Source organism: Zonotrichia albicollis, chromosome 6, assembly GCF_047830755.1.
Source record: "Zonotrichia albicollis isolate bZonAlb1 chromosome 6, bZonAlb1.hap1, whole genome shotgun sequence".
Taxonomy (NCBI): Eukaryota; Metazoa; Chordata; class Aves; order Passeriformes; family Passerellidae; genus Zonotrichia; species Zonotrichia albicollis.
The window spans coordinates 55,629,333-55,655,697 of NC_133824.1; the positions used below are offsets into that span (position 1 = coordinate 55,629,333).

The following is a 26,365-nucleotide window of genomic DNA, read 5'->3' on the forward strand; positions in this document are numbered from 1 at the left end:
CCAGCCCGATCCAGAGGAGCCTTTTTGGGGGAAGCTGGCCGAGCAGCAAGCGTCCTGGAGCCAGCAGTGGCCATCCCACAGCTGCCAGGACGCTGTGCCGCTTGTGTCAGCCGGTGACAGCCCGAGCCTGGAGACACCAAGGAGGCTCCTCCATCTCCAGGAAGCTGTCCCAAGACAGCCCTCGACTGCCACGAAGGGCTCTCTAAGAGCAGGTGAGATCTCCTGAGGAGGTGTCTGAGGCTCCCCCGGGGCTCTTGAGGGGCACAGCCAGGCCCGGCCAGGGCCCCTGGGAGCAGCCTGGTCGCTGGCTCTTTCCAGTGCCTCTGGCGGCACGGCTTCAGAAAGCCCTGCTTGCTTTGCAGCTGCTCCTGGCACCTCCCTGGGAGAAGAAGCCTCGGGCTGCATCCCTGGCCGCGGTCAAGGGCAGAGTGCAGCCCACGAGGCCGGGGCCAGCGACGGTGCCGCCGTGCCCCGCTGCCCCGGGGCTCCTGCAGCCGCCTGTGCGCGCTGCCCGGGCCCGGCTCTGCCGCTCGCCAGCCCGGCGGCTGCGGGGCAGGGGCCGCTGCCCGGCGCGCAGCAGGGAGCGGGTGAGAGCGGCGCGGCCCGCGGGGCCCGGCCCGCTGCACCCGCGGGCACTGGGGGGCTCCTGGGCGCAGGGCTGATGGCTGCTCTCGGCCTTTTGCAGGGCAAAGGAAGGAGCTGCAGCAGCTGTACCAGCTGGGCCCGCGGCTGGGCAGCGGTGGCTTCGGCACCGTTTTCTCGGGCATCCGCCTCTCCGACGGGAGCCCGGTGAGTGGCCGCGACGGCCGGCCGTAGGACGAGGGGCAGCGCTGGGGAGGGGCAGGGCCGGAGCTCAGCCCTCCTCGCTCCGTGGCTTGCAGGTGGCCATCAAACGCGTGGCCCGGGAGAGCGTCCTTCAGTGGGACGAGCTGGTGAGGGAGCGGGGCCGGCGGGACCGAGCGGGCCGGGGCGGGCAGGGAGAATCCCGGGGCGCCGACTGGCAGCGGGAGCCGGGGGATGGCGGGGGCAGCGGGCGCGGGCTCAGCCTGCAGCCGCAGCATCGCGGGCCCGGCCGTGCCAAACAGCGGCGGCGGGGCCGAGCAGGGGCGCCCACCAAGCGTCCCCTGGGCGGGAGGAAGCCCCAGCACCGGGGAGGCTGCGCCGGGGGCACGGGGGCATCGCAGGCAGGGCGCAGCGCAGCAGCCCCAGGGCAGCATCAGGCCTGCCGCAGGCACTGATTTTCTCCTGCTCGCAGCCCGACGGCACCCGCGTGCCCATGGAGGTCGTGCTGATGGAGAAGGTGGGCTCCAGCTGCTACAACATCATCCAGCTCCTCGACTGGTTCGAGCTGCCTGACAGCTTTGTGCTAGTGCTGGAGCGTCCGGAGGCATGGCAGGATCTCCTGCAGTTCCTGCTGGAGCAGGGGTTCCTGTGCGAGGAGATGACGCGCTGGCTTTTCGTTCAGGTGCTGGAGGCCATGCGGCACTGCACCGCCTGCGGCGTCCTGCACCGGGACATCAAGCCGGAGAACCTCCTCGTGCCGGAGAGCGGCGACCTGAAACTCATCGGCTTCGGTTGCGGCACCTTCCTCCAGGACGGGCCTACACGCAGTTTGCCGGTGAGCCCAGGGCCCGGGCCCCGTTCCCGGTGCCAGGCACTGCAGCGCCCCGCTCCCTCCTGGGCTGCGGGCTGCGGCCTTCAGCCGGCTGCCCTCTGGCCCGGTTCAGACGCCGTGCCCCGGGACCCGGCTGCCGGCCCTGCCCGCAGAGGGGGCGGCCAAAGACGGCTCCGGGCCTCCCGGCTCGGCAGGCGCACAAGGGCCTGGGCCGCTCCGCTGGCCTTCTTTGTCTGGCAGAATGGTTCCTTGGCTTTGGCCAGCTGGCCGGGGGAAGCTGTGGCCGCCTCGGGTGCAGCCCCTGCCTCAGCCAGGAGCCTGGCGCTGGGCTCTGGAAGGCAGCAGCCCGCGCCTGGACAGCGCCGCCCGTCTCCCCTAGGAACGCACGCCTGCAGCCCGCCCGAGTGGGTCTGCCTTGGCTGCTACGACGGCCATGAGGCCACCGTCTGGTCCCTGGGCGTGCTGCTGTACGTTATGGTCTGTGGGAGCCTCCCCTTCGAGGACGACCATGCCATCGTGCTGGGGCAGCCCTTCTTCTGGCAGCAGGTCTCTCCAGGTTGGTGTCCGGCCCCGAGCAGGCGGCTTTGGCAGCTGGCGGCGCGCAGCCCGGCACGGCCCTCACGCGGCTCCGGGCACCGTCCATCTGCCCCCAGGGCCGGCCGCAGGAGGTGGCCGTGCCCACGGGGTCAGCGCGGCCCCGCGGCCGAAGGAGGCGGCCGTGTCCCGCCGAGCCGCGCTCTGCCCGTGGGGCACGGTCGCTCGGGAGGCCGGCGCAGCCCCGAGCTCACACAGCGCGGCCCGGGCCCCGCGGGCACCGGGGGCAGCCGGGCAGGAGCCTTGTGCCAGTGACCGGCGCTATCTGCCTTCTCTCCGCAGAGCGCCAGCACCTGATCCGCTGGTGCTTGGCCAAGCACCCCGCTTACAGGCCGCACCTGGAGGAGATCTAGTGCCACCCCTGGGTGCGGGGCAGGCGCTTTTGACGCCTTGCTGGAGCCCCTGCAGCACCCACTTACAGAATCCCACGCAGGACTGAGGGCCTGAGAAATAAAACAACAACAAACCCATTGCGGTGTGTCAAGTCTGGCTCTTGTCAGCAACTTCAGCTAAAGAAACCTCTTGGGGAAAGGGGAGATACGAGTGCTCCCTTCAGCCTTTGTCAACCTTTCCATGCCTGTCCTCCAGGATGGTCCTGTTGTGTCTCCAAGCACAGGCTGTAGTGCGGGTAGGAGGGGCTTGACACAGCCAAGAAACGCAACAGTGAAACTACAGCTGCCCTTTGAAAGTGACAGGAGCTTCTTGGTGTGTCTCCTCAAGTGACACACGGGTCCCTGTGGGCATTGCAAGGGCCGGCGGGTGTCAGGGACAGAGACGTCTCCTCTCCAAAGCTCTGAGAACAACCAGAAGCAGCAGAAGGTCATTTCAGGTTGAGCCCTGGTGAACTCTGCCTCTTTCTTTCCCTCCCATCGGCAGCAGGCAATGTGCACCAGGCCTCGTGGCTCATGCCAGTGCTTCTTCCTCCCCAGGACGCCTCCTCCCAGTAAGCGAGGAGCCCCCACAGCCCAGGGCTCTCCAGCTCAGCCCCCCTAGAGCCAGGCCGCTGTCTGAGCCCCATGAGCCCTGGGCCAGTGGGGATTGGGGCCCTCTTGGCCACAGCCACCACAAATGAATGGAGGCTCAAACCTCTGACAAGAGCAAAAGGGCCAGCAAAGCCTCAGCTCGGAGCATGAAGAGAGCAGGATCCAGGCTGCTCAGGGAGCTGCTAAGCAAGGTTCCTGGGGAAAATGGTTTTGAAGGTACTGGTGTTACGGATGAATGAGGGCAGACTTTCTTCAGAGAAAAAGGCTCTTGTTTATTTAAAAAGAGCTACAGGAGATGCATGGCCTGAAATTGGCTCAGACCCCCACGCAACAAGTCAAAAAGAAGAAATGTGTCTACCTCACACACACACTGGGTTCTCCAGGAAGCAAATTCCTCAAAAGAACCCCAAACCTGCCTGAGTTGGCACTGGTGCCAGCTTGGGTCTGGGAGGCATCCTGCGCAATGTGGAATTTCAGGAGCCAGCCGGCCACTCCGGGCCACAGGGCCCCGAACACCAACGCTGGTATAAACTATCAGGCAGAACTGGTTTCTCTCTCCAGATTTACATGCAATAGCAATAATACAACTGCTGGCAATATCAAACCAAAACAGGAAATTGAAGGTGTGATTAGCGATTTGGAGAATACAGGATATTTTTGTGTCAACAGTACCACCTGCTGGATATCAAGAAGATAAGAGGCAGATAGTAAACCACATTTATAAAAGTCAGATTATGGCACAACTCAGTACTAGTCTGGCACAAATGTCAGCATCACTAAACTGTTAAAGTTAATCGGTAACAAATTTTCAGATCTCCTAACACACTCCCAAAACCCTGCAGAGAGGTTGCGGACATTTTCAATACATATTTTTTCTTAAATCAGATATTCAAAACTCATTAAACATAATTATCTTTGGCTGAAAGCCTCTCATTTCAAAATTATAATAATTTGAAGGGAGGGACTTTACATTAAGAGACACTCTTGCCTTCCTTAGTGGACATCTGTGTTTTCAAACCAAGACAAGGGTCATTAAGATCCCTTCCAACCACCCCACTCTATGATTCTACCATCACATGATTTTATGCCTGATTACAGATAGATGGAACAAATACAAAAACTTAAATTCGTACTTCACAACAATGTATGGCATCACAAGCTCGTGAAATAAATGCTAGGAGAAGAACAAAAAAGATAAACCTTGTTCAAAATTACCGAGGTAGTCAAGAATCTTGGCAGATGTTGCATGATCCTTTTTTAAGAATACCTTTGTAAAAAAATGCGTATTTTATGATTGGCTTTTCGCAAATATTAAAATGAATATTATATATGTTGTGTTAGAAAGTTATGCTGTATTAATTTTCTTAAGTAGTGTGTTAAATATAGTTTTAGGTTATAACAAAATGTTAAAATAGAAACTGTGCTATGTAAGATACCTTTTTCTAAAGAAAGGACTTGCAGCGAGGTAGCAGCCACAGAACACCTGAATCTTTCAGAGAAAGAGAATTTATTGCTCCATTGTCAGAAGAAATGAACTTCCCACCTTGCTCAGGCATGAAGATGCCATCAGGATTCAGGGGAAGAAGCTGACACTGCCCAGACAGAATCCTGTGTTTGAATGGAATTTATGCATCATGGATGAGGTGTATGAATATGCAACAGGCTGTTGCTTTTAAGGGTTAATCCTCTGTTAACTTGAGTCCTTTTTTAGGCTTATTTTGCCCAGAAAGAGGTACCTGGACTGTCGGTAGCTCTTTGTTTTTATTGTCTCATATTGTCCTAATCCAAATTGTCCAAATTATTATTACTCTAATTGTATTATTATTTTTAAAACCATTTTATTACTATTTCACTTTTAAAACTTTAAAAACAAGTGGTTTGCGTTTTTCACACATTTTATGCTCCTCGCATAACTTGGGGATTGATGTACACACCAAACACACCAATCAAGTTCAGTCAATTTCAGGAAATTGAAACACTCAATTTCAGGAAATACGGTAATGCCGGAGTCTACTATAAATAACTGGAAGAGAAGGTTTCTTCCTTTTCTCTTAAGAAAAACTGGAAGAAACAGCAGAAGAGCCAGAAAGCGCCACCTTCGATCACTGGACTGAGACAGGTCCGGGCCTCAGAGCTGAGCTGGGGCGGCCCGGGCGGGCCCGGCACGGCAATGCTGCCTGCCCGCGGGCCCCGACACCCATCGCACCGTCCTCCCGTGCCGTCACAGGCAGCCTTCACCATGGAACACCTTCCACGGAATTCACTACCGGGGGCACTCGCGCGTCCCCGTTCCAGCCTCCGCCCCCGCCGGTCCCAGGCCGGGGCGGGCCCTGCCGCCGCTTCCTCCGCGGGGCCGCTGCCTGCCGGGGCTCGCCATGGGGCAGTGCCTGCCCTGCATGGGGGACCCCGTCAAGGACGTGGTGGAGACGCCGGACCCGGTGAGTGAGGGGCGGCGGGGCTGCCCTGTCCTTCCCCGCTGTTTGTCGCCGCCTGGGCGGCCGCGGTGCGGGGAGCGCGGGGGCGGTGACCTTCCTTCATCCCTTCCCTCCCTCCTTCCCTCCCTCCCCGACATGGAGGCCGGGCCGCGGGGCCGCTGCGGTGCCCCGGAGGCTGTGCCGGGCGAAGGGAGCCGATCCTTGGCCCCCGGGCCGGGCTGCGGAGAGCTCTGGGGCCGGGACACCCGGGGCACCCCGCAGCTCGGGCCTGGGCCCCGGATCCTCCTCCTGGTGCTGGCCTGCCCCACGGTCACCCGTGGGCACCGTGGTTCTGTGCAGACCGGGCGGTACCTCCTCCTGCTGCCCTGCTCTGCCCCACGGTCACCCGTGGGCACCGTGGTTCTGTGCAGACCCAGCGGAACCTCCTCCTGCTGCCCTGCCCCACGGTCACAATGCTGGGCACCGTGGTTCTGTGCAGACCGGGCAGAACCTCCTCTTGCTCTGCCCTGTCCCACGGTCACCCGTGGGCACCGTGGTTCTTTGCAGACCGGGCAGAACCTCCTCCTGGTGCTGCTCTGCCCCACGGTCACCCGTGGGCACCGTGGTTCTGTGCAGACCGGGCAGAACCTCCTCTTGCTCTGCTCTGCCCCACGGTCGCAATGCTGGGCACCGTGGTTCTGTGCAGACCCAGCGGAACCTCCTCCTCCTGCTGCTCTGCCCCACGGTCACCCGTGGGCACCGTGGTTCTGTGCAGACCGGGGGTTCCCGTGAGGCGTGTTAGTGCAAACTGTGGCCAACTGAGCCCCACTTTTAAAAAACAGGAAAAGCTGTGCTTTTTTTTTTTTTTTTTTCCCGGTGGATAGCGATGCTCGCTTCTAACTAGCCTCCACCGCATGACATTTTTCCTAGCCCGTGTCTGGGGGCTAGGAAAAGCGGGAGAGAAGGAAGGGAGCCCCTTTTGTTGGGAGAGCAAGCATTCCCCTTTCCAGACTCTAAAATGATGTTTCATACACTCCGTGCCATTTCACCCCAGGCTGGGTTTTTTGAGTGAAGGTGCAGAAGAGCTGAATAGTGATTTCTGGTGGGGTTTGACTGTATATATGTCAGCTCTTCTGGCATATTAGTCACTAAAAACACTTTGTTCTTGCAGGCTGGCAGTGCAGGGACAGGTGATGCTAATTACCTTGGAGTTGTCATTTTGTGGGAGTTAGTATCACAGATTTGAGTCATACTTGAAAATTAAGACTTTAAAAAGAATGCAAAGACTATATTGAAGTAGAATTTCATTGTCTTTAACATTTTATCTAGGAAATAAAAAGAAGACAACTAGCAGAAGCCGCTGAAAAGAGGCAGATGGAGGTAATGTCTGATAAAATGTCATTTGTTGAAATTATTTTTAGATAACTGGTTTATGGGGAGAATGGCTGTGGCTTCTCTGGTGACACTGGGTGTCATGTTTGGATTGTGGGAATTGTTGTTAACTACTTTCCTGGTATTATTAATGTTGTACATTTGTACCTTTTTTATATCCATTAAGAATTTCACAGGTAGGTGCTCTAAGACCATTGCAAAGTAACTGAGCTTGTTTGGACGGGAGATATTTTACAGTAGTTTATAAAACAACCTAAGAACTGGAAGAGCAACTTCAACATTATTTTTTCCTTGTTCTAAGACTTGAAAACAAGAGATAGAGAAGTATTCAAACAATCGCAGTGGCAATTTCAAGTGGTACTGCACTTGTACTTTTCTTAAAACTGCAAGTTGTATGCACTTGCAGATTCTTCTTTATCAACAAGGCAACAGTTTGAACATGTTTATAAGCTCACATTCCAGCAAAGATGTAGTATTAACTCAGTCTTTTGTCTTTTTAAGATTGCCAAGCTTAGATATCTTTAAAGTTAGAAGAAGTAGGATACAAATGTAGTAGCAGAACAGTCAACCTGGTTTATTTTCCTTACCTAGCTCTAAAAAGACTTACAGCATATGCTGTTATTGTAGATTTGGGATGGTGGGTCTTGGACAGCACAGCTGAACTGTGAAGAGAAAGGATTGCTATTTGTGTGAATGTTAGTGACATTACATACTGAATTACGAATTGGCCATTGTGCATGGGACCATGTTGACCTGGTTTGAAGGGAGTTAAGTGAATAATTGGAGCAACAGCTGAGTGATGCATGAGACTCCTGAAATCCTTGATTTTGTGTCATTCTATGTACTAAAAGCAATCCACATGTTGTTTTCAACCACAAATGGGTTTTTAAGCATAACTGTAGGAAACAGCCAGCTCTTAACTGGCTGAAAAGCTTTCCTGAGAGGAGTGAGAGGTGGAGCAATTAGGGTTGTGGGTGTCCTTGAAGCTTTGTGGGACCCATTATGCTGACAAAGAAAAATGCAAATATCACTGTTGCTTCTTGTTTTCTTGGAAGACAAAGAGATAAAGCATTTTTCAGGACTATCTTTGAGGTCATTTTAGCCGCTGAATGTTGGATAATGGAGATGTTTTGCAAGCAGCCATACTTAGTTTCACCCTTGTGAGGGGACAGAGTAGATCAGATGTCCTTCCTTCTCTGCTTCTCAGCTGCTCATTATCCCTCCTGACATCATGTGAGCTGTGCTTCCTTTTGGGGTGCTGCGGGCACTTTGGGGACCTGGCTCACTTGGAAAGCCAGTTTGCTAAGAGGTAGAGAACATGTGGTCTAAGTGGGTTGTCATGTTGTTATTTGCTGGTACGATTTGCCTTGGTACCCCACTGAGAATTGAGCTTGCTGTCAGGACCTTGAAAATCAGGTGAGAACGTTGCTGGTTTGCCTTGATGGATTTTAGCATCTTTTGTATGAGTTCTGCCATGTTATTATAACCCTAAACTTAGATAAGAATCAGTTTTTAAAATTCCTTTTTTTCTAGTTCATGGTGTTAACTGTAATTCTGATGCTTCTGCCATCTAATCTGGATTGTCGTTGAACAGTTCCACAAGGATATGGAGCATGCAGTTCAGGACAGATTTTTCATTCTGCTGCCCACACACCCTGTGACATTTTGAAGGGTGGACTGTCATGCAGGGTATTTCTCAGCTGGAAAGTTTAACTTCTTCACAGCCTGGTCTGGCACTACTAACACAGGTCTTTCCCTCCCCTGTTCATGAGGGTAAAAGTAGGCTCTGATAGTGAAAAAAACAGACTAAAAATTTGTGGACTTCTGGTTCTGCATCTGAGGATTAAATATCTTCACCTGGATGTAATAACAAAGGGAAACAAAACCACCCTCACTCACCTGTGGGACCAAGAGTTGTCAGAATGAGGAAATTTCCTGGAAGGGCAACCTTGATGCAATAGCAGCATCACTAAGTGCTTCAGTCTTTCCATGCAAACCACAGTTCATAAAACAGTGTTGGCAACACTTGTGGTTTGGTTTCTCTCCAGAAAAATCACTAACTTGGTCTTACTCAAATGTGTTTTCTCCCAGGCTTCCTCTCGAGGTATTAAGAATGTTCAGTCTGTAGAGCAGAAGAAAAAGAAACAGGAGGAAATAGAAAGAAGAATGGCAGCTTCACGTCCTGGAGGAGAAGGAGGACTGAGAGTAAGTTTAAAAAAGAAACAATGTGATTCAACTAGCCGTATATTCACTGTGAAAATCTGTTTTGTCATGTAGCAGATTGAATAACTTGAGGAAAAACCAAGAGGGAGAGAGATGGAGTAGAAATGGGAGGATGTGTCATTGCCATGCAGGGTTCTCAGTGAGACTTCATCACTAGGAGAGAGACAGCAGCACAGCAGCCATGGCAGAGCTGCTTTTCCCCCTCCCCTCTTCCCACTTTCTACACAAATGATGCATCAGTTTTGCAGGTCTCAGCACTGGGCACCTCATCCCTGGGCTGCCCTGTGCCCAGTGTCCTTTCAGTGCCAGCTGGGATTGTCTCTGTTCCTTCAGAGCTTACAGAAAACATTTGCACTCAGTAGGGCAGTGCTTTGGGGGCTGTGTGTCTCTCATTACAAAAGAACCATCCAGTGGTGGCATAAAATTACTGCTGTTGCTATTCTAATGGGAACTTTACCTCAGAAGGGCAGGCAGAGAGTTAGTGAAGAATTAGAGTCTCTCCAAAACAATAGATGTGTCTGATCATTGGAATTCAGGCTTCACAAGCCTTCATCTTTTCCCTCAGTACCACACCTGATTCAGGAGGCAGGAGTTTGTGTAAGTTGCCACTGATTCACTGCATCTCCATCACTTGCTGGGATAAAAGATTAATTGAGAATTTAAAGGTGAATGGAGAATTTATGGTAGTTTGACAACTTTACAGTGTTTGTTTGCTTTGGGATTTTTTCTTTTCTTTTCCTTATCTTCATACAAACCTGTGGTGTGTTTTGTTTGTTTCTTCAGTGGCAGGTTGGATAACACAGGACTTGTGAGGAGGAGACGATTGATGTTTACTGCCAGTAACTGTCAGTTTCTGCAGCCCCGTGGCACTTACTCATCGTGTGGCTTTTGCTGTTTACCTCTGAACACTCAGCAGTACCTTGCCATTGTGGGACAGCGGATGTGGAAGCAGTCACAAAGAAACTTAAGAACTAATTCTGAACACTATGGTTTTGCCAGTTTCGTTTGTTTGTTTTCCATGCATGTTTTATTGCTTCCGTGCCAAGACTTCCTGTCAGCTGGAAGTGGCCTCGTGTAGTCAGCCAAAATGTGTGTACTGTCTGGTCAGTTATGTCTGTCTGTCTGTCTGTCTGTGTGTGACTGACCTGAGCAAGCTCAGGTGCCCACCTCTTGGTTTTGATGCTTATTTCAAGTTCCACAGTTAAGCTTTTCTCCAAGTCCTCATGTAGAAAGTTTTTTCACATATGTATGTATTTGAACATGTGGATGACAGCATTTCTTTTCTGTTTCTTAATGACTTGCACTGCTTAGGAATTTAGTGCCTTTTTGAAAAGAGAAAAGTAGAGTCATGGCGGGTCCTTACAAATGGAATTATTTTGTCACTAGTAAAAGAAGAAATAGAAGCCTTTATAAATCCTGTGTACTTAGATCAAGAATGCCATTTTATTATGTGTATAATAATTGTTCTCGTTTTCTCATGTGGGTTTCTTTTGAGTCTGTAAGTATTTATAATGAATACTGAAAGTTAAAACATTAAATTAAAAATCCTGTTATTAGTTGTATTCATTTCTTTCCACAAGAGGGCAGTGCTAACCTCAGGATTTTAAAAAACGAACAGGAAAACGGTTACTATGTCATCACTTTGCCAGTTCATTTCCAAAAGTTTGTGTTATCTATTTAGGTGGGCTACTTACAGTGCAAAAAGGTTTTCTTTTCCCCAGAGAGCATTATGCACATTGTGCATGGGCTCACTACTGCAATTGCTGCATTTCTGACCTACTCAAGATAGAGAGGCTTTTTTTCCACCCCTTGAACTATGTATTTTATCTTTCACATCTCAGTGCTGCCCAGTGCTGTCCTGAGAGTGCAGTCTTGACTCAGTTTCCTGGCTTAGCCTTCAGAATTGAGGTGAGAAGGGAGAACTTGCAGTATTAACATAATGGTGTTTGGGCTGCAAAAAGCTGTATCCTTGGCTGAAGCCTGCCTTCAGTTTCCTTTGGTTGCTGGCAATTGCTCTCTTCAGTGTATTAACTGTTCATAATAATTCTTTTAAAGTCTAGGGAAAATGCAGATTATGAAAAGGTATCTCAGACATTAATTTGAAATGAGAATTTCAGTCTAGCACCAGAGTAGGTGTCCTGCAAGACACACATTACACTTTGTTGGTCACTTGGGGTATTTAAAACTTTAAACATTTTTCTCTTCATTTTCTGTCATGTGTTCCTTTGAAACTGCAACCATGTCTCTTGTCATCCCAGCCTCTGCTTGCATTAGTGCCATGAACACTTTCATTCAAAGGCACTGAAAGAACCTAGAGAAACCATCACATTCTTCTCTCTCTGCATCCTTTATGTGAAAGCCAGAGCTGTCTGTGCTTCTTAACAGACCTGGTTTTGAATGTTGGATTTACTCTATGGCTAAGGAACCACATCAGAGGATGTGGGAGTGTGTAGTTCTAGATTATAAATCACCCACAAAGCTGTTTCAGAAGATGTTCCTATACCATCCATATCCAATTGCCCAAATGGCCGGGCTTAGCTGAGTGGGAATTATTTAAGTAAATAAAGCCCTTTACTGTTGGTTTAAGTTTTGTTTCAGTTCACAAAGCAGAAACTGCTGCAGATCAGTAGTGTACAGCTGATGGCAGCCTGCCATGTGCCACTGAACAGCAGGGCTGGGAGCCACGCTAGCTGAGAGCTTCTCTCTCCTTGTGGATGTCTTTCCTGTCTTTCTTATTGCTTGGTGCAGCAGTGGGTTTGTGTGGACCACAAAAAGAGTTTTGTCCTTATTCCCCTCAATGCTGCATGTTTACTTCACCTCAGAGGCTGTTACAATGCACCTTTTCAAATAGATTAGCTAGATGGTCAATATTTTGTTTACATCAGTACAACTCTTTTTTTATCCCTTCATCCTCTGAAAGGATGAAATATTTCAAAACCTGGCAGGCCAGAGCCCAGTGCTGGTAAACTGGACTGAAAGGCTGACTCTCCATGACCGTGACAGCATCATCTTTGTTGCAGTAACAAAGTGAAACAATTTGCCTCTCCATATGGTTAAATACAAGGTTATGCTAGAATGCTTGTAGCAGGAAATTCCTGAGATTTGGGAAAACACAGGAGCTGTGTGTGCACAAGGACGGGCAGCATCAGTGGGCCCTGAGGAGCACAGGTGACTTCAGCGGGTGGATTTGGCACAGTGACAACACAAAAGTGTTGGGAATTTAGCTGCTGGAAAATGGAAAAGTACAAAACCGTGGCTAATTCCAAGTCCTGCACCTGCACAGATAGCAGTGTCCTTGGGCCTAGCTGTGGTAGGATAACAAACAGTGAGAGAGACATGAGAAAAGAGAGATGTAACCCCTAAGGAATGAGGATGAGTTAATGCTATAGTTTAACCAATAGATTGCTTGGCTTACAGAATATTCATAAGCTTATTATTTGCTGTGTAAGTGTTTGATACTTTCTTTAATAAACTGGACCAGAAAGACCTGAGGGACCGGGACCGGACCAGACCTGAAGGGCCTGTGATGAACCAACTGGTGTCCTGGTCCCCTTCCTTCGACACAAAAGTACTTGAGAGGCAGCTCATCAGGCACAAGCAGTGCCAGCAGTTTATCCAGAGTCTGGTGCTACAGACATATTTTATGAAAAATCCTTTTGCTAGGATCTTTTTCTCCTGAGAAGCTGAGAGGCCTCAGAAACGAAATGTAAGCAATGGTTATCTGCTGCTGTGGAATGCAACAGGTGCATCTGGGATCTCTAGGAGACACTTCTGTAACCCTGTGGTGGGGCAAACAGCTCATCTTCCAGATCTAAAGTGATGTAATAAATGTGTAATAAATTCAGGATTGAGTCTTCAGTTACATGAAACTTGTTGTACCTTCCCACACATATACTGCCTTGTCATGTCACTCATCCATACCAACAATCCTTTAAAAAGCTGCCAGAGATTTTCCATATTGTCTCTAAATTGCTGTTGGACAAAAAGGTGGTACCAAAAAGGAAGAAGCAATTATCCCTGTAATAAAGATGTGAAAACCCCTATCCTCAAGCAGTGATGTAAATAATCCTGCTTAGACAAAAATCTCCAGGAAACAGCAGGAGGACAGAATGGACTTCCTATAAAGAGCAATAAGAGATATCACAATTACATTTCCAAACTAGTTTTGAATGGCTTCCAGCATGATGAGTCATATTTGACATTATACAATGATTTTTTGTAAATAATTTTACACTATTTATCCATTTTAAGATTAGGCACAGTTTATTCACAGACATCTCCCATGGGGTTTGGTCTGCAAGGACTTTGAGAAAAGGCTTTGTTGTAGCTGCTATCACTGGAAGTTTTTAGGACTTCAGCCTCCCCAATATTCACATTCAGCCAATTTACTCAGCAAGACAGTTAAAATCACTGCATCATGGAAAATGCCCTCAGTTTGTTCTGCCCCTGTCACTGCAACAAGGGCTGTATGCCTTTGAGCAAGATTCTGCTGCTCAGCTTCAGCTTTATAAATTGAGCCATAGGTTCCCAACAAATTTTCCAATTCCTACATTGCTACAGGACCTAATTCACGCTGAAAATATAATTACCAGATTAGTAACACTTACCTCCAACCCCCTCTTCCAGACTAACCAGCTTACAGCATTTCTTTGGTTGTTTATTTTATTGATGCTTTTATTTCCTCCTCTGTTATTCACACCCACATCAATGCAGTCAAAAGCAGCAAGTCCCACCTGCATGGTTTTACATCAGGTGGTACCGGAAATACTTTAAAATAAAATCCTATAGTCTCCCATTCTAGAACTGGCAAAGTTGAAGTTTTCAGTCAGGAAGTGTTTTAATGTGATTTTTTTAAAGACATTTGAGTACCTCAAAACAAAAAAAAGAGAGACTATTTTGACACATACAGTCCAAGCACATAAAGGGATTCATGTTTAGTTAAAAATCCCTGTTTGGGTTTACTGGGACTGTTGGAGTTTACTATTAAAATAAACTTATGAATACCTTTTTTCCAATTATCTGCTCTGATTTATTAATATGTAAACAACCACAAATATTTAAAAAACCAACATCATAATAACAACACAAACTTAAGTCTTGGATGATGGAAATAAAGATTGAACTTGAAGATCTTGGAACTCTTTTCAACCTCAATGATTCTGTGAAATCCAACTAATTATGTTTAACAACCTAGCCATTATTTCTAAACAAACATCTCACATTTTCACGAGTGATTTTTTTTTTCCTTCCCTTTCCACTTGAAAACAGATCTCTGAGTGCTTATATTAAGATCATGATTTTTTTTCAGCTATACTACATTTTTTATAAAATTATGTTGCTTGTGTTCTGCTTTCTGCCCCCTTAAGGAGGACAAATGACAACTGCTATGACAACTGAGACTTCCTATGGCTTTTCAAAAGATCTATTGCTGCATATGCGTTTAATCTCCCTAGAAAGTGGTTAAAAATAAGAATAAAAGGCTGTAACTTTGGAATGATGTCCTGCTGCTTTGTCTGCTGCACCAAGAAATTGTGAGCTGTTTGTATTCAGCAGGTATTTCTGGATGGTCAGGTAGCTTTTCCACAGAAGTGAGACACAATGTGCTGATCTTAATAAGGCATGGAACATGAAAGATGGGCTTGATCCTTCCTAGCCCACAGACATTTTTCTGTTAAAGACCACAGGAACAGATCATAAGGCCATTAAAAAAATTAACATCGGAAAATAGAGAAAAATACTATCAGGACTAAAAAAAATATATTTACAGGATGCTTTTGAATTTTTTTCCCTGCGAAGAAAAATCAGTTTTCAAAAAAATATGGGTATTTCTGTGTTATCTGTTTGCTCCTATTAGGGCAGCGAGCAATGCTGTGCATTGGAGGCATCCAGTCAGTAGCAGCAAAGTGCTGCCACATTTCTCCTCACAGAGAAAAGCAAGGCACAGATTCAGTTTAGATTAAATATATAATATATATTACATAATATATATAATTACATAATATATATATTACATATAATATATATTATAATTATATATTATATAATAATATATAATTAAATATATAATATATATTAAATAATATATTAATGTATATATTAATATAATATATATTAAATATATTAAATATATAGATTTAATATAAAATATATATTAAGTATAATATAATAAAGTAATTAATCAGCCTTTTGATATCCATGGAATCCTCCTCATCATTCTCTCCCCCTTGTCGGAGTCGCCTTTGATTTACAATAGCAAAGCAGAGATGAATGATCACAAATAATAAGAGATTCAAAATGTAGGAGTATTTTAAAAATTTTATTTCATTTTTAAATTTATCCAGTCAGTGAAACAATCCTATAAAATGATTTTTCTAGGATGTTACAAGGCACATAAATTACCAAATATAAACATAGAAAAGTAGCCAAAATAATGAACTAAGCCCACATACACCTTTAGCTATATTAGAGGTGTGTGAATGATTTTTGAGAATGCAAATCGCTCTATTTACAGGGTAATGAATATTTCACATTTAACAATAACCAACAACATTAAAAAGAAGGGGGGGAAAGTTCATATCCAAGAACAGAGCCATGTTTTGTGAGTCCAGAGGGACTCCTTGGTCTGAGGCTGTCACTGCTCCCCTCGTGGGCTGCAGAACATCCCTGCCATGACCCAACAATGACAGAGCTTCCACATTGGGCAGCTGTGTCAAAACCAGACAGGATCTACACACAGATCAAACACTCAGCACTGTCTCCAGCTTTAAATGGTGTGAAAAGGTTTCTTGGGCTTTTTCTTTAAAGTAATGGCTTCGAGAAGTTGTTTGGCATGCAATAAACCATTATATTCTGCTAATTAAGAAAAGATTGCAAAACATACAAATAGTCAATTTTTATTTCATTTCAAGAGACATTACCAAATAATTTCTCCGAGTACCCAATTTCCACCTGCATATATATATTTCAACTAGACTAACAGTCAGGGATTCAAAGTAATAAGATTTGGTACAAATATAGTTTATTGTGTATTTTCTTCTATTAACAGGATCCACTCCTTTATGTAGCTCTAAGTATACATTCACATAATAAAGAGTAATAATTTGGCTAAAAAGATATGTCTATTTATTATCCGATTGTAGTAATTTGCCTATCAAGGGTAATTTGCTATAAAAGATACAGTACTAGAAATAAATAGTTCTAAATTCAAAGATCTTCAAAATGGGGTGTCATTTCCAGTCTGTGTTAAATTTTCCAAAGTCCTTTTAAAGCATTAACTAAATTCACTACACTTGGGAGAATAATTTGGACTTACATACATGAAGTCCCGCTCACATGAGAAGCTTATTTCACTTAATTTCCTTCTTGGTTTTGTAATGGGCAGAAACAACCAGATAATTGTCTGGATTCATGTCCCTGATGTTTGGAGACTTGCTCTGGACCGGAGATGTTTTCCCATCCACCCTGGAGATCTGAAGCATTCTGCACGGGTCGTGCTTCAGCAGGTAACCCGCGAACGTCTCCCAGCCGCCTCCCACGCGAACCATCACGTGTTTGTTGTGCAGCATCTGCAATCACACACCAGGGAAAGCACAAACGCTCTTGAGGCAACCACTCACAAAGAAATCACACTTTATTGCTGTAAAAACCTGCTTGCTTTCATTGAAAGCCAAAAACATATGACGGCAGCACACAAAAGGAAAGGAAATATTGTTAATAAAAGGAAAAGAAATAGTAAAGTGGGTTTTATTTGCATTTTTGTTGGGAAGGATGAAAGTTTGACAAGGAAGTCTCAGAGATGCTTGGCAGAGAGACTTTTAAATGTGGAGTCTGATGAAGGAATAGAGATGGAAGCAAGTTCTGATACAGAAGAAAAGAACTGCTGAGCCAGTCTCACTGGATAACCAAGGAGGCAAAGGGTGTGTGAGTTAGAAGGGGTTTTATGGCTTAGAGCAAAGGATAAACCCACCCCAAACAAGAAGATGTTTTTACCAAGCAGAAAGAGAGCACAGGCAAACAAGGCAACCAATGTGGCAAATAGAAAAAAGGTCTCAGAATTTTCCACTGCAAGAAAACTGAAAAACAACTTCCAGCTCAAACTGTAATGTACTGACTTTTAGTGAATGCAGAACAGTAACAAGAATACGGTAATTACAGCAGTTATGATGGGCTATAGATAAAAGTTAAGGTGTAGATTGGTTCTACTGTGTTAAGATGCTCAGCAAAGAAAAGTCTATAATGCATTGTAACCTAAAGATGCATTGTAACCAAAAGGAAAGTATAGAATGCAATGTAATCAAAAGAAAAGTATAGAATGCATCTGTAACCTAAACTAAGGGTGCAGCTGGAGCTGACAGCTGTGGGCACAGCTCTGCCACCCACCACCCTGGATTGCTGTATATAATAAATTACATTTTGGAGATACAATAAACTGCATTTTGGAGAGCCGCTGGAGTCCCACATCTCTCATTCAGGCTCTTACACATAAAAGTAAATTAAAAAAAAACTGTAAGAAAATGAGATGTTATTTTAAACTAAAGATTTTCATATTTTATGTAAATAAATGCCACATGTTCTTCTAGTCCTATAGCATGGAGTCTTTCTGTTCTTCATGGGTTTAGTAGAAATATGTCAGGGAACATTAATACTTAAAGATTATTTTTTTAAAATATATTAGTAAAGACACTGTTTTATATTGAATTGAAACTGGCTTTTCCTTACAGGAGTAGCAAAGGGCAAGCAACCAAAACAATTTCCTCTATCTCTGAAAAATTTAAGAAAAAAAAATTAAGAAAATGAAGTTACTTTTATTTTAACAATTAAGTCTTGCTGACAGTACATTCTAATAGAATAGTTTAATGCTGTAATTAAATAATCCAATGAGGTACATCAGAAGTATTTTATCTGGGTTTGGAAACACCTGAATTTTCTATTTTATTTAATTAAAATAAAATGGTAATTTATTTATTTGAATAATAATAATAATAATAATAATAATAATAATAATAATAATAATAATAATAATAATAATAATAATAATAATAATAAAGCATTTACAATAATATTAAAATTAATAATACTAAATAATAATAATAAATTTATTAAAATTTATGTAATTAAAATAAATTTTTTCTCCAAGTGCCAGTACATCTTTTCCCTTGCCTACCCTTGAATTCAGTTGGGGATTTTACTAATTTCTCCCTGTTGTTTCTCCATGCAGAACAGAAAAAATTCCAGTGAGGTATAATAAAGCAGCACATTCTATATTTTATTGGTTTATTTTATAACCAACGTGAATGCCAAAATTAGAAGTTTTCTAAGTTCATTCAAACAGGGATGCAAATTTTCAGAAATTTATACGTAGCTGTTTATTGCTACATGTAGTTTTTCTACTTCTCTGAGAATTCAGTGACCTGAAAACACCAGAGTCTGTGACAGGCTCCTGATTATTTGCTTGCAAGCCAAATGTAGGCATTAAAAATATCTCATTAGCAAAGATTACGCAACTTCATCACTAGAATTCCTCATAAAATTGATAGCAAAATCCTGATTTAATCATCAGCTGGGTTCTATTTAGATACAGTCCTATTTTAAAAAGTTTATAGACACTGTAGCATAAATATTCTAAAAGGCAGTAGTGCTGTTACACACAGGGGACTCCCTCACACACACGGAATAATTCCCAGCAGAATATGGAAGAAAATCAGCTTCCAGTGGGAAAGCTGGAAAGCTTCCCTCCAACTACACTCTCTTGGCTTTTATTCCCCTTTTGTCATGGAATTTGTGTCTTCTTAGAGAAATGTTTTAGTCTAATAAAACAATAAAGCTTATTTTAGACTTTTAAGGAGTCACTTATGTGCCTGAGTGCACGTCCAAGGGATTAAAACTAAACCTCACCTCTACAAACCTGAAAAAGTGCAAATTATGTAGCCAATTCCAGGTACTAATTATTCATCCATACTGAAGTAATCTATTTGCAGTTTATTAATGTATATTTTGGCAGATGATAATTTATTAGTCCCTTCCAACCTAAATTACCCTAAAAATAAGTAAAATTAAGTCTTTCTCCACCTGAAAACCAGGAAATATGCACTCCTCATTTTCCCTTGTCATCCCTCATTAAGTCACATTTTGCCCAGCTCCCCTCTTTATATAGGATTATACAAAAATGTTTTGGATAAAAATGTCTTCTAGTTTTAAAAGTTCCACATGATGCAACCTCAGCCATCACATATGGATTTGTTTGAGGAGCAGCTCTGACTTTCTGTGTTGTCACTCTAAAACCCCAATAAAACAGCCTGTACTTCCTCTCCCTTCAGACACCATGGCAATGACATGGAAAATCGATGGCTCTCTGGATTAACATCTCCCTCTCATTTTTGGGAAGTTATACATTGTAAATCACACAAAACAAACCTCTCTTAGTTGGAAAAAACGTTATAAAAAAGCTCAGACTGAAAAAAATACATCAAGAACATATGTTAATTGCATATCACAGTGTTTCTAGCTGTGCTACAGTTTGGTTTAAGAATTAACATACTTTCTGAATTATAAAGAATTTTATTTTAATGTTACATCTTGGCCTGCATCAAACACATCAACAGGTACCCACTTAATTCATTGAAACAACCTCTGTTTCAGATCAAAAGGACAAACAGACTCTGTTTACACAAACACAGTGCAGACAGCCCTTGTCATTTAGAACAGGAAGTGAATTGCTTCCACCCAACTCATCTTTATTTAATTGATTGGTCACTTTGCTTGTGTGTGGATTTCTCCTTTTTCTAAACTGGTATTCCTGTCCATTTGGCAATGGCCTCCATTTTCAAAGCCACTCCTTTCTGTGAAAAACTTAAGCAAACAAGGGTAAGCAAAGTGGAGTTAAAATGAGACTGCCTTTGTCTTTTGGGATTCAGTTTCTTTTCAGGCCTTTTATATTCCATTTGTTAGTGCCTTAGAGATTAGGACCTCCTTTGAGATTTCTACCTCATGACTTCCCAATTCATTTTTGCAAGAATTTCCCAAGTTGTTAAACTACCTTATCAGTCAAAAATCTTTTTTTTTTACAGTGTTTATGGAATACATACATACATATATACATATATATATACATATATATATATATATATATATATATATATATATATATATATATATTATGGTACTATAAGATGTCATGTTTTCGGCGCAGCACTGGTAACACAACTGGGAATAGAAAACATCTGTGCTGAAGACAGGCAGAAAAGTAAGTGGCTAGTGATTCCAGTGAAATCAGACTGCTGGAGCTCAAAAACAAACACTTCATATATTATTATACCTTCCTGGTATGACCTATATTATGTTAAAACACTGCTTAAGCAACTTATAATTCATACACGATTGCAAATTACTCCTAGCAGGAAGACAAGTGGGACCTGTAAAATGGTTTAAAAATCTGGGAACAGGGCTCCCAAGTATCTCAACCCTGTGCCTTTCACCATTACACAAAGCTAAATCCTGCTCCACTCTTTTGGTTTGTGCAGAAAGCAAATCTCCACCAAGCCTCACAGCAATATGAAATGAAAACAAAAATTGACTTAGATTTAGTCACAGCTCAGGAAACTAGCCTGTAATCAGGTCAGAAACCCAATACCACGGGGAAAAAGTTTGTAAATTGTTCCTAGAGAGTTGCCCTAGAAGAGGTACAGATGTGGAAAAGGTGATGGCTTACTTACATCTGGGTTTAGGAAGGTCTGAAAGAAGCAAACATATTTGATCATGAAGACACAGCGTGTCTAAAACTGACTAGGATGCTAAATTATTAAAGCCCTATGTGATCTAAGAGAAATAAGTCGTTTCACAAGGCTCCATTTATAGCAGAGAGCAGGTAAATGGCATGTTTGCAGGGTATCAGGAACAATGCACCAGAAAAATCTTCCATGTGATGTATCAGCAGAACATCACTCTAGGACAGCACCACAGCAATTGCTGAAAACAGCACTCTGATAAATCTAACAGGGTATCACTGGAGATCAGCCAGTTGTGGGGTGTGAGAAGTACATCAGCAGCAGGGTGGTGACAGAATAAGGAAGCAGAAAAGATATTGCACTTAATGAAGCTGCTAATTTCTGTTTCCAGACAATAGCAAGCTCATTGAAATAATTATTCCAAGTCTTCTTGCCTAACTAACTGAAATTGAAATACATTTTTGTACCGATAAAAATAACATGACAGTTTGGACATTTGAAATTCTTATTCTTGATTTCGTTTTCCCTCAAACCTTACATTTGGCTTCTGTCTGAAACTATTTTATAGAATTTGGAAATAGCATGTGTTTAATGTCTAACACTGGATTTTGCTTTTCTGTTTGAAAACAGCATCCGGCATAGGTGAGCACTGTGTGCAAGAAATAACACAGAGGCAGAAGTAAACACAATTCCTGTTCATTAAGAACAAGTGCATTTCTGACAAGTGAAGGCATTTATGCCTTGGACAGAGATTAATCATGTCAAGGAAAATTCTTTCTATGGGATTCATGCTCAGAATGGCATTTGAAAGTAAAGGAACTGTGCATTTCCAAGCACTTTGGGTGACATCTGGCGCATTGAGCTCTGAGGGCAATTTAGGTGACACTTTTTTGTTTCTCACTGTCAGGACAAATATGTCTGGGCCAGCCACAAGGAGGACCCTGTCCCTACCAACTGAAATGTGTGATATTGAGCAGAAATCTAGTTGCTCTTAGCCGCAACACTGACTCATAAGAAATATTTTATGCAACACTCAGCAGAAGAGATGATATGGCAAACAGATGAAATACAAAAAAAAGAAATCAGACAGAGTTTATGAGAGCAAGTGAAAGTGTCAACTTGCAAATGGTATGTCTGGATGGAGTTATGGAAAACCAGATGTAGTAAAATCAAATAATAGAGGGAGGGGAAGACTGTATTTAAGAAAAAAAAATTTAAAAACATTAGCATGAGGCTGCTAAAATAAATTTATGAGAGATTTCTTAAGAAGAAGAAAAAGACTTTACTCTTACCTTTGAATAAAAACCCAAACAAACAACTAATTTTCTTAATTGCAATGATTAATCTTTCTATTAGCATTTGGGGCCCTGAAAAGTTTCTCTTAAGGAAACCCAAATAGCTAGAGGCAATTCTCTCTCACTTTCTAAAGTCAACTAAGTTTTTACCCCCCAAGAAATACCTCTAAAATAATGTATTAGAGCAGTGAGGTACTATTCAGAATAAGTTAGAGGCAGAAGTTAACAAGAAGTAAAAACATGAGTTCCATCTATAAATTGTGCACAAATGTAAAGCAGAAACTCCACTGAATACAAAAAAGATTTAATTTTACCCAGACTATCAAGATTCTCCTAAGTTACACTCCTTTAAGGATGTTGAGTCACTTACAGAGTGTATTCATGCAGACTGATCATCTGTTCGGATTTTGTCACTGAATTCAGCTGATCTAGGGTTTCATCCTGCAAATGTGCGTGGGCTGCATGCGAACATGCTCGTGTTACAGGATTGCAGAATACATGAAAATGTTCTCATGAATCCTGAAGTGCCATCTGTTCTCCAGCTATTTTATCAAGACTCATTCTGTCTCTTCTAATTTTCTGCCTCAAAACAGCCAAATAAGAGCAAGTACATCCTGCAACTAAACAAAAACCTGCACATCTTCCTCTACAGAATTATTCCCACTGCCTGCCTCTGGAAGCAATGTAAATGTGGTGACAGATGTTTTAGGTCCAGCACAGACTGATTTCAGTTACCACATACATCCAACTGCAGCAATCTGTGTGTTTCCCTGCCTGGATATTTTTTATTATTTTTTTTTTACCTTCCAAATTGCTTCAAACAGCTACTTTCAAGTGTATGCAAGATTAATGCAGAAGCTGGAGTTAAAATGCTTACTTGTTTATTTTATTATGCATCCCCATCCTCTGGGATAGCAGTACAGCAAACCCAACAATTCCTTCCCTGTAGTTGTGATATTTGTAATATTTGTCACAAAAGTGATTGTTGGCCATTTCCCCCAGATCACTGACTTTTACCCCCTGTTGAAATAAAGACGCTGCCTGTCCTTTAGTGGTTAAAATCATGACCCATAAACTTTATAATTATGTTTAAGGCATATTCAAAATTAAGTTTAGTTGAGATACATCCTCAAATTGACCAAAGCGTTTCAGTTTAACATGTGAAGCCTAAAACAAACAATCAATCACACAAACAAACAAATAAATAGCATGTCTAGAATCATCACAATTCAATTCAGTATCTGAGTACAGCCTATCAAAAAACCCAACCCCTAACTAAACCAACCAACCAATAAAAAAATCAAAAAACCCCCACAAAGCCAAAACCATTGAAGATGTCAAGTCAGGACTGCAGTAATAAGGAAAATCACAAGGAGGCAGGCAAACATCACAGTCAATTGAAAGCATGAGAAATAGGAATAAAAAAAGTATACTCCAGTGAAATTAAGATCTCAAAAACGATAGGTAGCACTTTTTCATTTCCTCATGCAATAAAAACAAATAAAATTGAAACATTTCTGGATACCTTAACAAGGAACTGAATGCCATGTATTTTATGCTTGCAGATTTATCTTTGGGAAGAACTAAAAAATATATGAGACTGTAGAGGTCTTCTGCACTAGTAGTCAATGTCACAAATAGATGTTTTTCTGCCTTCTATGAATTTATTCAGGATTAGCAGCTGCCTCATTTGGTTTGGCACTATCAAGTAAGCAAAAGGAAATTCAACAGTTTTAAAGTGAGGGTCCCAACAAAAGAATACCAGGAAGATTTGAATTTTTCTGGACATTCTCAGAATTGTTTTTACACTTTCAGATGCAGAAACTACCTGCATATTTTTCCATGAATAGTTCAATAATGGCTTTGCTACTCAGGCTTTTTACTCCTTCATGGTATCACTTTCAGGAATGGCAAGTGCTGAGGTGTCTGATCCAACCCATAAGAGAAAATAATATGTAACAGCTAGAATACTATTTCATTTCCTCAAATTTATGAGATGTAGGTTTAATTATAAGCTCTAAAGACATATTTTTCACATGTCCTTCAGCAAGTAAATATATTGTAATTCTATACTTCAAGTCTCTAGGCTTGGCATAACAAGGCTTACTTGTTCCAGTGCATCTGTGTACAGGTGTGCTGGCTAGTCAAAGGTAGGAACTGTGAATATGTGTGGATAAAATATCAGCATTAAAAAGCAGAGTTTCTGATGACTGAGATGAAATCAGTCAGAGGGTAGATATAGTTGAAACTAGGAGTTCTTAAGATTTAACATATGCATAACGTAACTCCTCACTGAATGCTTACAGATGAAATTGGTCTGTGGTCAAAATTATTGAGCTGCATGTTCCTGAAGAACCTATAGTGCACAACTTCAATATGCACTAACCCCTGCCTTATTGTGACTGCAACTTATTAAATAAAAAACACATAAAGAAACAAACATGAAAGAACACTACGAACATGATGCATGGCAATGACGGCAGTTATGAAGTTTAATTAAAGTGAGATGTAAAACTGGGGAAGTTTCATTCATATGACTTCACTGGCCTGAGGAGATCATGCACTAAAATCCAGAAGTTATCCAAGAGAAGCTATAATAGGTTTACAATCACTTTATCCCTGTGCCAAAGAATGAACGTTCTTTAAAAAAGCTTTTTAAAGCAATACAATATATTAGCCACACATAAAGCCATTTGTCCTTGGTTGCTTAGCAATCCTAGAATAGAGATGCAAATAAATTCATCCAGCCTTTATTTCTGACTAATTCAAAATTACATTCTATTGTCTAATCATTGTAAATATATTTAACAATATGGTCCTTTAGAAGGAAACTATTATTTATACTATGCTCTACAAAAAGACTCATTAAAATGTGGCTATATTGAGGATATTGCTTACAAGAATCCTTTTTAATAGTATCACCAACACCAATAAAATGAGATCCATCTATTGTTTTCAAGCATGGGTTATACTTCAGTCATTTAAGCCACCTACTTTTCCTCCATCTTTCCTCTACAGGATCTTTATTTCCTGTACTTTCCATAACCTAACCCACAAACTCCACTAAAGTCTGGATTACAGGTGAGAGCAAATGAAAATCTCCTAGGGAATGGAAGCACAAAGGAATGAGCATTGGAACAGAGAGGAGTGCAAACCTTACGTTTACAAGTGCCCCACAGCAATCCAGCACCCCAAAATGGCAAGGAGAAACCAGGGAGCTGCTGTTCTTCCAATCTCCCAGCTGTCCTGCATTCTGAGCCAGAGTATTCCTCAAAGAGCTGCAGTACAATTTTAGTGGCAGCCCAGTAGGAGCTATTGCTGAACATTTACATTAAGGTGAAACACTGCATATGGACATTTGTTGTGGAGCAGTAGCAGCTGCTAACTCACATTCCTAAAATCAATTTGGTTAATTTGCCCAAAAACCTAAGTTTTTGGGCATCTAGTTCTAAAGAAATGTAAATTAATTCCCAATATACTGAAAGAGATTTTCTAGCCTGACTCTCTTCCAGAAAGTTCAGGAGCATGGTGTGGAGGCTTGGCCTCCTGTTGCTTCTCCACCTCCTGCCCTCGATGAGCTGCACCTACCACCCTTCCATTTGTACCAAGCAGTGAGGAACTCTGGATGCTGGACCAATGCCACGCTTTCCTTATCCTGGATTGTATCATGTATACTTTTAAAGGAGGACGAGTACATGGATGGAAGAACAAAAAATGGGCAGAAGACTTCAGAAAAGAAAAAATACTTCCCCCCTGCCTCATATTTATACAATTCCACTTCTACAGTTTCATTCAACTTGATGTCCTCTTCTTCTTTTGAGAAATGCTCTCCTAGATTTGTAACCCTGTACTTTCATAAGCCTGTAAGTGGACCATGGTAAGGTTAAAAACATGAGCTGACCAACATTTAAGATTAAAGGTAATAATATGTGTAAGTCTGTATTTGCTCCATTATTTGTTGTATGTCTTGTGAACAGACAGTAATTAACAATTTTTTTTTGCTTGTAGAGCAGTTATATTTGAAAAATGCATCACTGGTATATTATATTTCACTCTTTTTCCCATTATCTCCTCATCATAGTCCTGAGCACCAGCAAGTCTCTACTAACATTGTTCTTTGGCCTCA

General features: G+C 43.0%; 4 protein-coding genes across 6 annotated transcripts in view; 3 read left to right on the forward strand and 1 right to left on the reverse strand.

Annotated features, from left to right (window-relative positions):
* Nucleotides 1-1,140: 1,140 nt before the first annotated feature.
* LOC141729435 (serine/threonine-protein kinase pim-1-like) lies at nucleotides 1,141-4,451 on the forward strand. Its single transcript, XM_074543891.1, has 2 exons — nucleotides 1,141-2,171; nucleotides 2,492-4,451. The coding sequence occupies exons 1-2, from the start codon at nucleotides 1,277-1,279 to the stop codon at nucleotides 2,560-2,562; spliced, it is 966 nt and encodes a 321-aa protein (XP_074399992.1). The 5' UTR covers nucleotides 1,141-1,276; the 3' UTR covers nucleotides 2,563-4,451.
* A 1,001-nt stretch (nucleotides 4,452-5,452) lies between these two features.
* On the forward strand, nucleotides 5,453-10,774 carry SVIP (small VCP interacting protein). Its single transcript, XM_074543894.1, has 4 exons — nucleotides 5,453-5,630; nucleotides 6,936-6,986; nucleotides 9,090-9,203; nucleotides 10,005-10,774. The coding sequence occupies exons 1-4, from the start codon at nucleotides 5,568-5,570 to the stop codon at nucleotides 10,017-10,019; spliced, it is 243 nt and encodes an 80-aa protein (XP_074399995.1). The 5' UTR covers nucleotides 5,453-5,567; the 3' UTR covers nucleotides 10,020-10,774.
* On the forward strand, nucleotides 5,637-6,834 carry LOC141729436 (uncharacterized). The gene is made up of 2 exons (XM_074543893.1): nucleotides 5,637-6,680; nucleotides 6,778-6,834. Exon 1 carries the CDS (start codon nucleotides 5,763-5,765, stop codon nucleotides 6,396-6,398), a length of 636 nt encoding a protein of 211 aa, XP_074399994.1. The 5' UTR covers nucleotides 5,637-5,762; the 3' UTR covers nucleotides 6,399-6,680; nucleotides 6,778-6,834.
* A 4,744-nt stretch (nucleotides 10,775-15,518) lies between the features above and the next one.
* Nucleotides 15,519-26,365, reverse strand: part of GAS2 (growth arrest specific 2) — a 72,604-nt gene continuing 61,757 nt past the window's right edge. For all 3 annotated transcript variants that reach the window (XM_074543897.1, XM_074543896.1, XM_074543895.1), the window contains exon 8: nucleotides 15,519-16,786. In XM_074543897.1, coding sequence (XP_074399998.1) covers nucleotides 16,568-16,786 — 219 coding nt within the window. In that variant the 3' untranslated portion in view covers nucleotides 15,519-16,567. The remainder of the gene's footprint in view (nucleotides 16,787-26,365) is intronic.

Coding starts and splice junctions, on each gene's coding strand:
- LOC141729435 (XM_074543891.1), top strand. CDS start 1,277: ATGGAGGTCGTGCTGATGGAGAAGGTGGGCTCCAGCTGCTACAACATC. Junction 2,172..2,491: donor CTGGCAGCAGGTCTCTCCAG/GTTGGTGTCCGG, acceptor TTCTCTCCGCAG/AGCGCCAGCACCTGATCCGC.
- SVIP (XM_074543894.1), top strand. CDS start 5,568: ATGGGGCAGTGCCTGCCCTGCATGGGGGACCCCGTCAAGGACGTGGTG. Junction 5,631..6,935: donor TGGTGGAGACGCCGGACCCG/GTGAGTGAGGGG, acceptor CATTTTATCTAG/GAAATAAAAAGAAGACAACT. Junction 6,987..9,089: donor CTGAAAAGAGGCAGATGGAG/GTAATGTCTGAT, acceptor GTTTTCTCCCAG/GCTTCCTCTCGAGGTATTAA.
- LOC141729436 (XM_074543893.1), top strand. CDS start 5,763: ATGGAGGCCGGGCCGCGGGGCCGCTGCGGTGCCCCGGAGGCTGTGCCG.